General features: G+C 38.5%; 1 protein-coding gene, 1 long non-coding RNA gene and 1 pseudogene across 2 annotated transcripts; 1 reads left to right on the top strand and 2 right to left on the bottom strand.

Moving 5' to 3' along the window:
• Nucleotides 1-184: 184 nt before the first annotated feature.
• On the bottom strand, nucleotides 185-5449 carry LOC136242340 (sialate O-acetylesterase-like). The gene is made up of 7 exons (XM_066033748.1): nucleotides 5338-5449; nucleotides 4957-5115; nucleotides 4674-4843; nucleotides 3369-3507; nucleotides 3132-3312; nucleotides 1308-1530; nucleotides 185-855 (listed from the first exon to the last, which is right to left on the bottom strand). The coding sequence occupies exons 1-7, from the start codon at nucleotides 5396-5398 to the stop codon at nucleotides 280-282; spliced, it is 1509 nt and encodes a 502-aa protein (XP_065889820.1). The 5' UTR covers nucleotides 5399-5449; the 3' UTR covers nucleotides 185-279.
• Nucleotides 5450-8362: 2913 nt separating this feature from the next.
• On the bottom strand, nucleotides 8363-14973 carry LOC136242621 (sialate O-acetylesterase-like; annotated as a pseudogene).
• Nucleotides 14974-17416: 2443 nt separating this feature from the next.
• LOC136243028 (uncharacterized) lies at nucleotides 17417-18589 on the top strand. The gene is made up of 2 exons (XR_010694713.1): nucleotides 17417-17799; nucleotides 18527-18589. It is a non-coding gene; the product is annotated as an uncharacterized lncRNA (long non-coding RNA).
• The last annotated feature ends 486 nt before the right edge of the window (nucleotides 18590-19075 follow it).

The raw sequence follows: 19075 nt of genomic DNA, 5'->3' as shown, positions 1-19075 counted from the left end.
TTCTCTGATTACTGTGACTGCTTTATTAGAGTAATTGACTGCTCTATTAAAGTATTTCAATCTTTCTACAATTTGCAATCAGAGAATTGCAAGGGGGGCTCCATCCCCCCGATTGCTACACCTATGTATATGCTTTGGGCAGCCTCCTCTCACCTCAACTACTTCCTTCACCATGCACTGGAAGTAAGTAGATGTATAGTCACTTAAATGCATTCAAAAAAAAAATCATTACATGCAAACTATATTATTAGTCACTAGAACGTTATGTAGTCAAATAGTTTAAGCTGCTGTTACAGGTAGAATAAAAGGTGGTGAAGGAAGGTCACCACTGTACACAGCACACTTCTTGAAAACACATGGGTCTTCTCTCCAGCTGTAGCGGACATGACTTGTTCTCAGGCCCTCACTACATGGATTCCCGATAACAACGCTATTGCCAGTTTTAGACTTCACATCTGTTAATACCCATATTGGTTGTCCAGACTTATAACAGTATACCTCAAATCCTATCTTAGACCGAACTTCCAAACCACTGGTAGCGACCCTGTCAAACATGATCATAATTTCACCAGCAGTGCCAGCTTTTGCTATTCTTGCTATGGGTCCTGTGTAGTAGAGTGATTCATCATCATATCCTACAGCTCTTCCAGCTAAAGCAAGTCGATATCCTACATCTTGTTTGTCTCTGGGATGAACAGAGCCCCAAGGCGAATCAGGATCACCCAGGTCCATTGCAACAGCCATGAAGACCTTCTTCATACGAACATTTGGAACATAGCCATAGTCAGCAGTCTGGTGCCAACGTATTTCAGGAAATCCATCCACAGTGACATTTTCTTTACCATCTGCAGCAAGCTAGTAAATACTACATATAATGTAGTTCATGTACTATCAATGGTAACCAACAAATAAACATGGTATATATTAATATTGCAGCATATCTGTGGTTGGTACTGAGGTGTAATGTTTTAGTAGGTGGCTAACTACTTATTAAAATTTCACAAGGTAGCATTAACTGTACCCCATAAGTGGTGAACAAACTATGATGAATCTGCCTTTTTACCACAAAATCTTTCATCTTAAGATGTAATTTGAACACATCAATGGTAAGCAAATGATCTTGTGCCTTCCACCAATAGCATGCAACATATGCAATACTTAGCCCTGAGCCTTCAATATAGGATGCCAACCATTTGGGACAACTAAAAGTAATCTAACTGGATGTGTTTAACAAATCTTGCCTAAATTATTAATAAATGGATTATTTCATATTACACATACATATGCATGTAAATAACCAAACATACCTGTACAAACCCAAATGGAAACATTTCATTTGTGTTCTTGTTGGTTGTCTCAAACCATTTAGCCCTCCAGTCATCAATCATTGCTGGGAATGTACAATTGTATGTGTCAGGACTTCTAGAGTTGGCCTCTCCTTGATACCAGATAGCACCATATATGGTCATATTCAGGAATGGATGAATCATGGCATTCCATAGTACCGAATGGTCACTAGGCCCAGTGAATCTACAAATTAGAGCATTATGAGTCCTTTTATTTGTAATGTTTAAGGTGCTAACCCACTTATCCAGGGAATCAAATAAATGCCAACTGTCCTTTTCTTGGTAATAAGGGACTGAGACCATCAACTATAAAGCATAAACTGTTGGTTTCGCATGACTAGGCTGCTTTTCCTAGTAATTCGAGTAGCCATCTTGTACAGCAGCATCTCTGGAAATTGTTGGTGAAGCCATTCTGAGCGGTGCTGATTGTGTGGAAACCAGCTACCTACTCAACAATCATATCACCTCAAGTTACATTTATGTATACAGCTTTTTCTCCACCCAAACTACATGTGAGCCTAAGCAACGGTACTGGTGTCCCAGATTAATAAAATGGCAAAACAATGAGAATGACCGCTAAACCTTTACTTTCGTGCAGAGGATGTTGGCCTTACATCATTGATTATCTGCTGATCTCAAAGAAACATTAAATTTTTAGAATGACATGCCAATGTGTGGATTTTATATGATGCTAAATGCATCCCAGAACACTGGAAAACCTTTTGGTAGACAATGTGTTCCTTTCCCAGATAAATTACAAGCCTCAACACTGAGTGCCATGCTTGGTTACACAATCATACATATACAAGAGATATGATGTCGAGTGATATGCTGTGTATAGTGACACTTTCACACATGCACACATGCGCACTGTGTATGTACAATGTGTGTGTGTGTGTGTGTGTATGTGTGTGTGTGTGTGTGTGTGTGTGTGTGTGTGTGTGTGTGTGTGTGTGTGTGTGTGTGTGTGTGTGTGTGTGTGTGTGTGTGAGGCAGCATAGCCAAGTGACTAGAGCATCAGCCTGGTAATCAATAGGTTCCCAGTTCAATGCTCGGTTATGCCAAATTGGTGTTATTGTTGTTTCCTTGAGCAAGTAGCTTTACTCACATTACCCAGCTGTTTATATGGGGACCTGGTGTCAACTGAGAAAACAGCCCACCCAGCTGTAACATTAGTGGGTACCTGGTACTAACTGGAAAAGCAAATGCTACTGTCCATGTCTCACATAGTGGGTGAAGGTTGAAGAAAGACTTCAGGAGCCCAGGCCACAACCTCACCTGTGGGACATAGTACAGCCTCCTGCGGGTCACTAGTCCTGCCCCAGGAGGATTTGCCTGTGCAAACTCCTAGCACCTGAGTAGCACACAGGTAAGGCATTGTGTGTGTGTGTGTATGTGTGTGTGTGTGTGTGTGTGTGTGTGTGTGTGTGTGTGTGTATATGTATGTGTGTGTGTGTGTGTGTGTGTGTGTGTGTGTGTGTGTGTGTGTGTGTATGTGTGTGTATGTGTGTGTATGTGTGTGTGTGTGTGTGTGTGCGTGCGTGCGTGCGTGTGTATGTGTGTGTGTGTATATGAGGGAGTGTGTATGTATGTATGTATGTATGTGTGTATGTGGGAGTGTGTATGTGGGAGTGTGTATGTATGTATGTATGTATGTATGTATGTATGTATGTATGTATGTATGTATGTATGTATGCATGTATGTATGTATGTATGTATGTATGTATGTATGTATGTATGTATGTATGTATGTATGTATGTATGTATGTATGTATGTATTCTTACTTTTGACTGCGTTTAGTTTTCATGCCACATTTTTTCAGTGCATCTGGAGATGACCATGCCTCCACAGGAGTGCCACCCCAGTCAGATGCTATAAGTCCAATAGGATACTTCAAATTGTCATAAAGATTTCTCCCAAAGAACCAACAGGTGGCTGAAAAGAATGTTGTATTTCCAATAGATGCTATAACAAAATGTGTGAATGTGGTCTTGGTTAGGAGATTACTGCAGACCACTCACCAGGTCCTGCTGGTGACCACTGCTCTGCAATTCCCAGTAAATCAATTTCAGGTTTAACAGACATGTTTAAGTCAGCAGTAAACACTCTAATATCAGGATAGTTGGCAGCATCCGCAATTTCAGCTGTAGCATTGTACACCTGATGGAATACAAAAGCCAGTAAGCACACATACACTCTGTGTGTTAAATGAAGGAAGATTATTCCAATCTTGTACATATACACATCTACAAGTAATTTAAATGCATATGCTAACACTAGCACATGCCATGCAACTTGTAATTGTGGAAGTTTTTCTTTCAAGTTTATTCACAACTTCAAATCACAGATAGTACTATATCTTTTGCATAACAGCAAGGGTTGATTCCATACAGCCGGTTGTTTTCAAGGGCTATTTTTTTTTTACATATGACTAGGTTGAAACCATGCAATACTCAGGTACTCATTAAGGATTTTGATACTCGGATAGTAAAATTGGTACTCTATAGTACTGATTAAGATCATGTGACCTAGCTTATGTGATGTTTTGTCAACAAGAAGTGAGACTTGTAAAGACAGTACAGATTGAATTTGTGGAGTTTAACGTACTTCATTTTTCAAGAATATTTGCATACTTACTGTAGTACAATGTGTGTATCATTGTTGCTACATGCTTACAATTTGTAAATTGCTATGGTCTGCCATAAAACTTGTCACATGGCTATACAAGAAGCTAATATTCATGAGTACTCAATAGTTAACTTTAGAGAGCATTCACACTGATCTCACAAACATGTGAAGGTAAAAATTCACAAATCAATGGTACTAGCAGCATATACATAATAGTGTACTGAATAATTAGTTGATATAACTAAACAATTGACGAGTAAAATTTTCACAAACAGAACACAATATATAGTCATGAAGTTTCTCTCTCAAGAATAAGTTGCTATATGGCAATAAAGACAGCACAAGAACATCCTGAAATACTTTATTTCTAGTTTAACACAGATCATAAACACTATATAATACCATGGATTCTAACAGGACAAACAGCTAGGTCATGAGCTCAAACTACATACATAAGGGATCTTTGTAAGTGATACTGTATTATGGCAATGCACTTCATCACTAGTGAGAAACTTTCTGAGCAAAATTTTGTAGTACGCACTGAACATACATTCGTATGAGTTTGCAAATAGTACAATTACGTAGCATATTCCACTTTCATCTGGAATTAGATGGTTGCACATTACAGCTTTTTAATATGCTTTAAACTTTGGCTATTATCTGTTAGCTCCTTCAGATGACTTATAGCTATACTTTACCTGTCTAACAGCCAGGTGCATGTTACTCTGACCACTACATATCCACACATCACCAAACAAGACATCATTAAGTGTGAGGGTGAGATTTCCAGCTGTGGCTGTGATGACATGTGGACCACCTTCTTGTGTTGGATCCATTGTCACCTTCCACCGATACATTCTAGGAGTATCTGTAATGCAATAATAGTTCAGTATATACTTTAAACACATTTTCAACATGTGTCAGTAGAACCGACTAGAACGTACACAAAAATATTACCAAACACCTCAGTGGCCTGCTAACCTTTAATGTAAACAGCATCATATTTCTTATCATTGAAGTTCACAGCCACCAAATTGTTCACAGCATCATTACGAAGGAATCCCCACAAGGTGGCCTTTATTGGAGCTCTCTGTAACACCATGTGGTCATTGTAGTAACTGGCGAAACTGAAGTCTCCATCTGTCAAATACATACATGAGTGACTTTTGTTAAGATCACGTGTATTAAAAAGCTGTGTGCATGCAGTGTCAGAGTGATATGTACACTGATTTCATATTAATAAAAAACCGGCGGGGCTGCAAGACTGCAGCTACGCCCTGCAAGACCATTTTATTTGAACTATGATGACTGCCATGCATGGTTAAATCTGACTTTCACTTCGTAATCATTGCAAACTTTTACCTTGAAGGGCGTTTGACAGTACAAATGAGGCAAGAAGAACTGCAATTGCCCACCACGCCATGATCAGTAGACAACAAAACTGAGTCACATGAGTACCATGTGATTACATTAATATTTAATAGGCTTGCGCCGCCCGCTCTGGGAGGAGCTGCACCATACTAGTACTATAGTCAAATTAAACGCGCTTTTCTATGCTAACACAAATGCCTTATGATGAGTTACGTAGGTATTACCTTGAAGAAGTATACGTATATAGCCATACGTACCTAAAAGTAACAAAATGTAATGATGGCTATGGGGTGGCTACGAATCTTGGCCAATGAAATAATACTTGTGGAATATGTGAAGTTTAAAGTAAGCGGGTGTGGCAGATACATGCACGTGCTGGTAAATCCAGCAAGGATTCATTTAATGGGAATTTGGGATAATAGGAATCTGGCAAAATTTTAACCCTTGGTAGCAAGCAATCAATAGTTCAATACACAAAATGTTTAATTCTGTATGTCCATTTATCAAAGCTCCTGTGCCTTATTTAGGCCAATTTTATGTTTCAGATCAGAAAAATTAGCCTAAGCCAATGTGGGTGGGAGGCTCATTATTCACTATTCATTACAATTGTATACATGTACCTGACGGTTTTATATAGAGATAACTGAATGTCCTATTAGTGTATTTCAATCTGTTATTGATCAAAAGAGTTAAAGCCACCTTCCCTGGAATTGAGGTGGGTCTCAGCCCTTCTAGTCTACCTTCCACTATGCCTAGCTATGTAAACAAGTCAGTTTATTACTTCATTAAACAATGAGAAGATGAAATAATGGTGAAAATTTAATTGAGTGCATGATGTCACAATGATGACAGTGCATGGGACATATTAATGTGGGCAGGGGATTTGATACATAAAATTAATGATGAGTGGCCTTAGCTATGCCAGTAGAAACTTACGCTTACATATCATTACATGCAATAAATTCCATAGATTAACAAGCAACTCACAAAGTGCCAAGTTGAATACAGCAGCTACATATCTAACTAATGCATAAATACAACTAACTATATATTATACTGTTTGTTAGCTTAAAAGGCCAAATAGCTATATAGCTATATCAATATCAATTAGTCAAATTTCCACTAAGGTGCTGGCAACACTTTCAAAATAAAAGGTGGTGAAGGAAGGTCACCACTGTAGACAGCATACTTCTTGAAAACACATGGGTCTTCCCTCCAGCTGTAGTGGACTGAATTGCCAGCACCACAAGGATTCAATGCTACCAATTGCTTCCAACACCAATGATTCCATCCAGATTGGTTGACCAGTCCAAGTCTTCATACAATACAATTCAAATCCTGAATGATATTGTATCACCAGAGTATTAATTATCCATTACATTTGTGTAACGTACTATGACAAAATTTGGTGAAGCTTGATTAACAAATGCTGTACTGGCTATGGGTCCTGTGTAGTATAGTGACTCTTTCTTGTACGCTATAGCTCCTCCAGCTAAAGCAAGTCGATATTCTACATCTTGTTTGTCTCTGGGATAAAAAGGAGTCAGGATCACCCAGATCCATTGCTACAGCCATTAAAAACCTCCTTCATATGAGTGTTCAGAGCATGGCCATAATCAGCTGTCTGGTGCCAACATATTTTCAGGAAATCCATCCACAGTAACGTTGTCTTTACAAGCTAATGAACAATAATTATGCAAATAATGTAATTCATGTATGTACTTTTAATGGTCACCAAAAAATTTGACGCATCTTTCATGCATGAAATCAACACATGGATGGTAGGTTATTTTATGGGATGTATAATCACTAGTAGTTATTAAAATCTAGTGTATGCTGAAGGTCTACTGGCATCCATTTGTGACTGTGAGATCCTTTTAGATCAGCTACTAGTTGCATTCCACTACTAACACTAATACAATAGTTAGTTATTACAAATGATGAGTGTAATTGGTAGCTACATACTTGAAGTATAGCTACACAAAAAATAGTCAGCAAAATTGACTGAAATACTGAATATGTACTTAAGTTCAGAATAAAACTGACCTGCGTATTAAGATGTTCCAGTGACACACACATGCTGGTATGTACATTGGGACCACTCAATAGCATGATATCTACAGCACTGAGTAAGCAATGTCACTGACAATCTAGAAGCCATAGACAAACTCTGTTGTAGGCTAAGCTATATTATTGCCATCACAAATCTATTATGCATATGATTTACCCATGTCAGTGGCAACTCAACTTTTATTACATACATGCATGCATTACTCTGTGACTCTGAAAACTTAGCATGCACGTACAGTGGAACCTGTCTTATAGCTGTTACATACTACAGTAAGGCCATTCTTCTGCTGAAATAGCTGCATGCCTCCACTTATTACCCTGAGATCAACCTATTCACAGTATCACTGAAGGACTCAACTAAACCTGAAATTGATTTGCTGGTTATTGATGAGATGAGGTGGCAGGAGTACAAATGTGTAGCATGTATAAACAAAATGCCAGCAGTAGGTGCATGGCCACTACTTTATATCCAGGCAGATTCACCGTATAAATATTGGTGATTTGGAACTAGGCTATCATGGCTTTTCCCATCCACACACAAAAGAAGGTGGCTCACCACATAAGACTGAGATTGACTTTTAAACTTTGCCCAGTTTCAACTGTGCATGCATTGCCTACCAAAAGATGAAATGTCAGCTATGTACTTAATATTACTGACCATAACTTATGAGGGTGCATAGTTCTTGGTTATTGACAAACTCCCTGAATTAAGGACACAATGCAAAACCCATAAAAAGGACAAAGATTTTGGTCCAGGGGAGTTCATGTAATAAAGCAAATGTGGGACAAAGCCAGTCTACAAATGATAGAATACGCAATGTTGTGTTAACTGGCATCGGCTCCAGCTGACATATAGTAGCCTTCTACCTTAACAGCACAAGTTCTTATCCCTAACACAAGTGCCACAAACAAGGCATAAATGTACATACTATGCCCATGACACGTCATTACTACAATACCATATATATGATGAATAATCACACACATGGTGCCAAGTTGTATATAACTATTAATTTGTGTATGCACAGTAAAAACCCTTTAAAATAAAATATGCCATGTAGCTATATTAGTCAGTTTTCTAATAAGGTGTTGGTAATACTTGCAAAATAAAAGGCGGTGAAGGAAGATCACCACAATACACAGCACACATTTTGAAAACACATGGATCTTCTCTCCAGGCATAGCGGACATAACTAGGAAAATTACCAGTATCACAGGAATTATCAATAAAGACAATTGTATGATCAACTTTTGACACAAATGATTTCATCCATGTTAGCTGTCCATCCTTCATACAACTCACTTCAAATCCTGAATGAGATCGGATTTCTATACTATATCCCTCAGGAATAGTGTAATTTATTAGGACAGACTCAGGTGTAAAGTGAGTTACAATTGCTTGATTAGCTATGGGACCTGTATAGTACACTCCTTCTTGTTTATATGCTACAGCTCTTCCAGCTAAAGCAAGTCGATGTCCTACATCTTGTTTGTCCCTGGGATGGACAGAACCAAAAGGAGAGGTAGGATCACCCAGGTCCATTGCAACAGCCATGAATACCTCCTGCATACGAGAATTTGGGACATATCCATAATCAGCTGTCTGGTGCCAACGTATATCGGGAAATCCATCCACAGTGACATTGCTGTTTCCATTTGCAGCAAGCTAATACAAACAGTAAAATTGAACATGTAAATAATTTGTTGCCATAATAATACGTTTGGCTAACTTGAACAAATCCAAATGGAAACATCTTGTTTGTGTTCTTTATGGTTGCCTCAAACCACTTAGCCCTCCAGTCATCAATCATTGCTGGGAAGGTACAATTGTACGTGTCAGGCTTTCCAGCATTGGCCTCTCCTTGGTACCAGATAGCACCATATATGGTCATGTTTAGAAAGGGATGGATCATAGCATTCCACAATACTGATGGACTACCTGGACCTTCAACCCTATATAAACAATTGGCACATTGCCTATATGGTTGAGGTAAATTTGGAAGATGATATGCGTGTATGTATGTATATGCAGTACAATAGGAGATAAGAAAAATGTTGAGCTATATAGACAGTTCAGCTGACAGCTGCAATGAGATAAGGTTAAATAGGTGTAGTAGTGTATACAGTAAATTACGTAAATTTGCAACTGAGTTAGAGCAGACAAAGTCTAGCATGTATAATACCTTTTTATTGATTGTAAAATAATTTTCATATGCAAAACTTGCACAAAAATTTCTTACAAAATTTTTATCATGAAATTTTATTGCATGAAATTACAGTAAAATATTTATTGTATACAAAGCACTGCATGTGTAGGGCACACATTGCACTGGTATTGCATATCATCTGCTGCAGTGGAAATTATTCACTTTTCCAATCACTGCGGATTGCATCATGATCATGCAAATTCAAAAGTTTTCCTACTATTTTGAGTACTTCCCCCATGTGACCTTAGCAAAAATTGATTCACCCTTAGGAGAGTTCAGTATACAACATTTTATTGTTTATTTCTATAGTTCACCTATATGTATATAGACTGTGTATACAGCTATATAGACACTGGACCAAAGTATGCAGCATTTCCTTGCCTCCACTGTATAATTATGGTGTTGAAGAAGTCTTTAATAGTTTTACCACTGGTTTGTAAGGAGTACTCACATAGGTATGGGTGCTGGGTCAACATTATATAACACCCCATATGGAGGTGAAAGGCCAGGACCAAAAACCAGCCTATATCAAATGCCATGTTCATGTCAAACTGTTGAATATCTATTTGCTCATAATTACAGAAGCATTTCGCTATTAACACCTTGATCCTTAACCACTTCCCCCATGTTTGTAGGAATATTGTATGCTGAGCAGTAGCAGTTTCATGCACGAGAGTACGACAAGCTGGTCACAATTGGAGAGTGCATGCATGTAGCTAAGGACTAGTAAGGCATTGCATGATTGTATTTATGAGCAAATAGAAATTCAACAATTTGGATGCTACAAAATATTCCAGATTTGCTGCAGTCATGAATGATTAAAATTTTAAGTTTTCCAATATCTTTTTGTTGCATATGTTCACATATTTTACGTACTTGTGTACTTGTGGGTTGTGTTTTCCATCCATTCCACATTTTTTCAGTGCATCTGGAGATGACCACGCCTCCACAGGAGTGCCACCCAGTCAGTTGCTACAAGTCCAATTGGATACTTCAAATTGTCATAAAGATTTCTCCCAAAGAACCAACAGGTAGCAGAAAAATAACTCCAATCACCATGTCCAACTGAACCTAGAGTATGATGTATCATAGATAGGTACTGCAAAATTTATTCATCTATCAACAAAAAAGAGTTGAAGACACATGGAATGCAGATTCAATGCACATGGCATTAGCTTTGAATATGAATACAAATATATTATGGAATTACTTTACTAATTCTTCTTGTAAACCAAACATTATGACCCCACACACCTCATGGAGTGTTGTCCACTTGTTTACATGTTGTACATTTGCATGTAACTCACTAGGTCCTGCCACTGACCACATCTCATCAATACCCAACAAATCAATTTCAGGTTTAGTAGAGTCCTTCAGTGATGCTGTGAATACTCTGATCTCAGGGTAATTGGCAGAGGCAGCTATTTCTTCTGTAGCATTGAACACCTGCAGTTACATACCGTGATTGAATAGCTGATTTTGTACATGTGTTAGTGTTTCTTACAGAATGAACAGTAAACCGCATGTTACTCTGACCACTACATATCCACACATCACCAAACAAGACATCATTAAGTGTGAGGGTGAGGTTTCCAGCTGTGGCTGTGATGACATGTGGACCACCTTCTTGTGTTGGATCCATCATCACCATCCACCGATACATTGTGGGAGTATCTGTAATGCAATAATAGTTCAACCTCATGCTAGCTATAAAACATTTGCAGTGTGTGGTGGGCACATGAAAATAATCATTCACCTGTATAATTATGTCTCCTTTTATCCTTATGTTTACAGCCAATGATCAAGGAGTACCTTGATGTTATTTACATGGATCTACAAACAGCTTTTGGTAGTGCATGCCGCATAAACGTTTATTGTATGAGATCAAACATTATCAAATTACAAGCAACCTTTTTAGATGGATTGATGGATTTCTATCCAATAGGAGACAGAGCCTTGTTTTAAATGGGTGTTGGCAAGATGTTAAGAGTGGCGTTCCACAATGATCAATTCTAGGACCTCTTCCTTATTTAAGTTAATGATATGCCAGGATCTATCTCAAGCCATGTGTTTTTATTTGCAGATGATACCAAGCTTATACGAACTATTTCTACATTATCATGCATGTACAACTTCAAACTGATTTATATAATCTAGCCAAATGGTGTGAAGTGTGGCAACTGAATTTCAATGTTATACTAAATGTAAAGTGATTAACTTTGGTCAAGCCACACATAGCTCTGGAGGTTACTATCTTAATGGTGTCTCATTGGATTCAGTTGATTGTCATAAGGACTAAGGGAATTATATTTGATGCAAGTATAAAGTTCCACCAACATGCTTCTGAAGTAGCTATGAAAGCAAACAGGGCATTGGCTTGTATGAAAAGAGGCTTTATTAATTTGAATGAATTTGTACTGTCGCAATTATGCAAGTCAATGGTTCAACTTATATTAGAATACGGAAATGTAATATGGGACCCCATTATGTGTTGGATCAACACAGGGTGTGCAACAGTGTGCTACAAAACTGGATCATCTTTAAGAGACAAGTCATACATAGATCAAATGACATCAATGAATTTACCATCTCTTTTGTACATGCATGCATATGGCGACTCAAGCTGTTAAATGGTTACATTGATCTAGATCACTCCAACTTTTTCTCACAACAAACAAACCTGAGGTCACGCATACAAATTACTTAAGCCCCCTGCCCACCATTCAAGTCGAATCAACTACTTTGGTACTAGAGTAATTATTGGCTGGAACAATCTCTCGAGTAATAATGTGGCGAATTCTTCATTATATAATTTTAAATCAGCTATAGATAATCACTTTTATAACTTTAGATTGATGCAAATGTAATATTCATAGTTAATTTTTGTTTATTGGGTGTACAGGCTTTTTAGCCTCAACCCAAATCACATCATATTCATAATGTCACCCACATGCTCACCTTTAATGTAAACAGCATCATATTTCTTATTGTTGAAGTTCACAGCCACCAAATTGTTCACAGCTTCATTACGAAGGTATCCCCACAAGGTGGCCTTCATTGGAGCTCTCTGTAACACCATGTGGTCATTGTAGTAACTGGCAAAACTGAAGTTTCCATCTACAAAAAAATATACAGCTACAGAGCAAAGATTTTACAAATTAGCTACTATTCTACATGTGATTATGCACACGTGATTCTAAAATACCAGGCAATTATAAAATCACTTTAGAGAGAGTCCAGAGGTGTGCTGCAAGATACATTAAATGAGTATCAGTACACTTATGATGCCAGTGTTAACACAGATGCTCAACGAACTCAGGTGGAAGTCATTAGAATCTCAAAGAGAACATTTTCCATAATCATGTTGTACAATATTCTCAACCAAAACGTTTACTTAGCTACCACCTGAATACATATACCTGAGTTCTACCTCCAGACATCACAATTACAGACAAGATCATGCCATGCATCTTGCCATGTGTTCAGACTGTTTGATCATTTTGTAACACTTATACCTACAAGTACTCCTTCATACTTTCTATATCAAGACAGTGGAAATTCCTCATTATTACTTAACAAAAACACGACCAACAAGACAATACCACCATCTTCACTATATCTTACCTACCTCATCCACCACGGCATACCAAAACAGCTATTTCTCAAGAACAATAAACGACTGGAACATACTACCAACTGATACACACGGGATGTAGTTGATCTGTGTACCTGTTGAGAAGCCATGTATAATTGTTTAATTTTGTATGTAGTTTTTTTTTTTTGATCTTGTCAGGGCTCCATACTTTTTAGTAATAACTTGGTAACCCTGAGACTGGACTCCTGACCCCTTGTAATTATTTGTTCATGTAATTGTCAATTATTATGACGTTTATCTCTCTCATTGAAACTGCAGATGCTGATCTATTTACTAGACTCCAATCATATTATTGTACCTAACGTATTTGTGTTTATGTGATTCCTGAGCACACCAGCAGGGCTGACTGCTCAGTAAACAATAATAATAATAGTAGGCATTCCAGTATCCGAGATTTTTTAATTAAAAATTTCTCCGTACATTCCCCAATAGAACCCTGGCACAAAACAACAACTCGCGTTTAACTTGGGATTGCTCCGTAGTCCGAGCTCCAATGAGGATGAAATTCGCTATGGGGTTTGTCCACACGGTAATCATCATGAAAATCTTAGTTTTGTCATGCGCGTTACATATAAGTAAGCTTTGTGTTGTTTTGTAATCTTTTCAAGCCTTGTAATGTATGTAGAATACTTTAAAACTTTAAAAAAACATACTATCGGGTGGAAGGTAGTCACTGGTGCTTACTTTAAAGTGCGTAGTTACTTCGCTCGGGTTAGCGATTTTCAGCTCCAGAGCAATTTTCTGATGGCTGTGTCATCAGCTCAATAATGCAAACCACTTCAAAGTCAGCATAACAATACCATAATTGAAACCACAACTCCACCTTAGGTATTGTTGCATCATTGTGGCACCTCCACTTTAGTTGTTTACCTTTATAAGTTGTTAACTTGATGTTTTTACTTACTTGAGATAGCCACTTACCTATGGATATACACCATTGTATTGAGAAGTGTGTAGTAGGTGAAACATATTTGCTCACCACAAAGCATACAAAGATCACTGAGATCCGATAACGTCTGAAGTTACTCTCATTGCATGTACAAACTTGCAGCTAGAAGCAACTGCAGTTTCAAGACAGTCCAGAGTGCTAGATGGCTTCCTGATTCAATTGTGCCATTTTTCCCTTTAAAATGTATGGGGAGCCCTGGAGAAAAAACGTACCTTTTTTCAGCCAGTTTTAAAGCACTGTGCATGCCAAAGTAGTCAATTCCAACCCAACAAACTATATATTTCTGAGATCGGCAATCAATACTCTATCTATTGAGCATATAAATAGTCCATTTTTTCCAAAATTTAAAAATTGGGCTGGAATGCCTAATAATAGTGGAACTTGCTACCTCATCTTGTAGCTACCTCATCACATTCTTGCATTTTTGAATCGCAGACACTTGACCAGTTCAATTCCACTGAAACTACGTAATCATTAAATAGCTAAACTTTAACTGTGTATACCCCTCTATTTGTGAAGTTTCAAAACAATAACAATAAAACTAGCCACGCCCCACAAAATAGTGGTTGACTAGCTAGTAATTATATCCGGCTACCGATCTATTTAATAACCAAAAAGTGACAAACTCTTACCCTGTATTTTAGCAGAGGCGCTTGACAGTACAAATGAAACGATGAAAAATGCGACCGTCCACCACGCCATGGTCAGAAAATCACGAGCCTGTTGTTTTTTATTGGCGCAATCTGTGAATTTGCGCAGTTTATAAATTGCGCTGCGCATTTTTGTGAATTCATAAAATGCGCAACAATTTATAAAATTAATTGTGCAGGTGTCGTACTGACATATGGCAAAGGGCAGCGCGAGATGCGACACATTACAGTTGTATCGGTTGCCGACCTACTGTCATTTTTTATTTTTTTTATTCCTGCCCAAATGGCACTCCCATCCTCCCCGATCTCTAGATAGAAGTTAAACCTAACTGATTTAATTTATAAATGACAAAAAGCAGAAAAAAGAAAAAGCAGCTAAACCTACAGAGCCTACACAGACCTACAAAAACACCGCATGGACCGCCAGCATACACACAGCAAAACCCCCGAACAGGGACCTTAAGAAGAAAGCCCTGCAGACTACTGACCAAACTGCAGGGAGTGGGAGCATGAAACAGAGTTCAACTCCCACAAAGGACTGCCAGGCAACAGGCTAAATAGATGTAAAAATGTCCGGGCATTGTGGCGCCACAGACAAACAGAGAGTTGCTCTAGCAGATGGCGTATGCTAGGCCACGAGAAATGCCACTCCTGGTGGTTGTCCTCAAAGCAATATCCTGCAAGACAGGACGACTAACAGCAGACCACAAACCCAAGGACTCAACCACCAGGGGGACAAAGACACCTCCAGCAGCCTGTACAAGCTCATCATGGTGAGCATCCTTATCTTCTTCTCCCTTAGCAGCAGCCACACCTGCTGAAACTGCAGACTGACCCAACAGAGATTCTTGTAATAGACAACGCACAGTAACATCGAAGTACGCAGGCTTCCCATGCACAAAGTCAGGGTGAAAAACATCACCCGGGTGATCCAATCGGGAACCAGCACACCGTTGCTCTTTACGGCAACCAGTGTTGTCCTGAAGTAAAGCATCACATCACATAAAGCATCGTGCCTATGTATACGCATGGGTCCATGTCCACAGCCCAGCAGATGATCGCCAAATTGATCAACAACACTACCACATGGGCAGCGAACTGGAGAAGTGGCAGAAAAGAGAGGGACACCAAGCCAGAGTTTGTGAGGACATGGATAGGCCTAAAGAATCACAAGGAATGGCCCGAAGCCATGAACTGGTACAGGGGTCAGCAGAAATTGAACGAATTCTGGCTTGGTCCCGAATGGTAAGTGAATTAAGCAAAAGGGTCTGACGAGCAATATCAGTCATTCGAAGTGTTGGATCACGAGATTTCCTCGTGGCAGTGTATGCGGCGAGGTGTGAGTTTTGAATCACTATCAGTGAGTTTAGATATATATACGTCGGAAAGAGGGTCACACACAGAGAGCTTCTGTAGAGGAAAATATCTTGATCCCAATCACACTAAAACCAGGGGCGGATCCAGGAGTTGGCAAGGGGAGGGGCACAAGAAGCCAAGTTGTAAGTGAGCCAGATTCTAATTCAATGTTGCATTTTTGAGGGAACAAATAATCACCTCTTAGTAGTGTTTCACTGTTGATTTTTGCCATTTTTGCCTTTTCAGATGGTTGTGAAGTCTTAAAAGTTGTTTAAAAGGCTCTGAATGTCTTTAACAAATACAACACGATAATTATTTTTAGAGGCGCTTAGTAAGTACGAAGGTGCTTGGTGACGATTTCACAGGTAATTTGACTTTGGTTCGCTTTGATTTCAGGTAAATTTGTAACAACTGCTAGTAAAATGTACATATTTTCATGAGTTTCTTGGCCCAACAAAGTTTAGTAGTTATTTTAATCAGAAGTATGACTGCCAGTGGCTCCTCCACAAATTTAGGGGGGGGGGGGGGGGCATTTGCCCCAAATGCCCCATCCTGGATCCGCCATTGAAAACAGTAACTTAACGGAGGAGAAGGTGCAGAAGATAACAGACCTTTTGAAAGGAGTGAAAAGAAGTGATTCTAATTAGTCCTTTCATTGCTGAAACAAAGAAGCCGGTTTGTTTTGTTAAACTACCCAGAGCTCATGCAGTGAAGTTCAGGAAGATGTTCTATATTTGCCTGCCAAGCAAAGGGTAAGAAACTAAATCTGCTTTGTTTGTGCCTGCCCTTCACAAAATTCCGGCTGTATACTTACAGAATGAGAATGACAAAACTGTCTTAGACGCGCCACCATCGTTTAGTTGCAACAGTTGAGAATTTTTATGACGTAGTAGAGTATGTGCATTCAACTGAAAATGGACATGTAGACTACAAGAAAATACTTACAGAGGTATGGAAGTATAGTAAAAATTATCATATCAGACAATTCAATGTATTTTAATGTCATTCAGCTACAGTATGAAAATGTACTGTTTGTTCAATTAGAATTTTAAAAATAAAACTGATTCTACAAAAACCTGTTAATTTTAGCAACTTTTATATGCTCAGCTGTATAGCACGTATATCATATAGGGGGTGGGTGGGTGGGTGGGAGGGTGCGGAGGGGAGGGGTAGTGGGCCGCCCACGCGCAAGAAGTGGTTGACAGTGAAAAAACAGTCTATAAGTATCATACAACTGTTTAAATATATACGTTCTTTGACATTGTATGTATATGCATTAGTTTGCAAGTGATAGTTATAAACGGCGAAAAGAATGTAATGAATTGCCCGCCCACGCCCAATTTGCGCCTTCGTTAAAATGGCCTTGCTCAAAGACGATTAAATGTCTATGACATAGTTTTCTGTATAAATACTTTGGTTTGTTTATCATGCTGTAATATTGTGCTGCTGTGTTATGCTATAATACTATTAATGCTTATATTATTTAATGATGTTTGTTTCTATTACTTTAGTGCACGGTGGGAGGTGGAAGCGTCCATGATGATGATTGGGCTATGTGCAAATAAGGTGAGTGTATGCTTTGTAAAAAGAAGCCCACGTAGCTGTGTAGGGCTCATCTTCTGTACAGATCAGCTTCTGTATAGTCTTTCATTATTTTATTTTTCCCGAGGGGTAGCTAACGCCCACGCAAAACACAGAAATGGTGTACCAGAGGGGTTGCCAATGCCCACACAAAGCACCCAACTGGCGTGTACGAGACTCCCAATCTTTATGTATTTTTAAAAGCATTTAGAGATATTGCTAACTAGTAACTATCTGTACAGTTGTTGATCTACATCTTGTTCTAGTTATTCATGATCGATCATTGTCTACTTTGTTAAACTCACTTTCTCCATTACTTTTACATGATTTTGGATTTAGGATTTGGTTTCTAATATATTTGTGTATTTCTGATTGGATTTCTCACATAGCATACAAGAGTCCCGAGGCATTGGCTACCCCTCCCTTTTTACCAAAAGCCAGTTCATCTCTAGTTGACGAAGATAGTGTGACCATCTAATTATGATATTACAAACTAAATTAAATTCTTGATCACAGATACACATTTCCCTAGTTGCTATATGTGGCACACCACAAAATTAGCCAATGTAAACAACCATTACCAAACCTTGTAGTGTTTTATTTTTATGTGAATATGTAGTGAAGTGTGTGTGAGTGTGTGTGTGTGTGTAGTGTGTGCGTGATAAAGATTTTTTTAAATTCACCAATTTAAATGTGACTGTTTTTTCCACAGGTTTATACGTTGGAGAACTGCAAACAAATAACTTGAAATTTTTATAATGACCATTTTTCAAAATATTTATTTGATTACATGTACAAAATACAAAGATGTATCACGTGATCAAAAAAAGTTATTAGCATGATGTACAAGGACTACTGACCATTGAAAAGTTGATGAATTAAACATTCAAGAACGGAATACTTCTCCATTGCAACTCGCCCACGCAATATAGCGCGCGCGTCATTAATAATCAGTGCTCAGCCAGGGTATGCGACTATTGGATTGAGATGGTGATTTTTATAAAATTATTTGTACCGTGTAAAACGTTCGTCACGAACGGTATAGCTAGCTGAAGTATTCAAGAAAGGATAGATCTAGCCTGGGATAACCTGGAATCGTTAAAAAGTTCGCGCCTGGATTGTTGGGGTGAGCAAATATTTTCATTGCCAATGGTTGTATGTGTAATGTTAAATCCCCTACTTTGTACCATGAAGAAGGCCGTATTAAGCTGTTACATTTTACGTGAAAGTAGATGTCATGCTGGCCATTCCTGCTAGAACC

The sequence above is a fragment of the Dysidea avara genome, chromosome 13 (genome assembly GCF_963678975.1).
Source record: "Dysidea avara chromosome 13, odDysAvar1.4, whole genome shotgun sequence".
Taxonomy (NCBI): Eukaryota; Metazoa; Porifera; class Demospongiae; order Dictyoceratida; family Dysideidae; genus Dysidea; species Dysidea avara.
The sequence above is the reverse complement of the archived record's forward strand: the minus strand, read 5'-3'. Positions and strand labels throughout refer to the sequence as shown.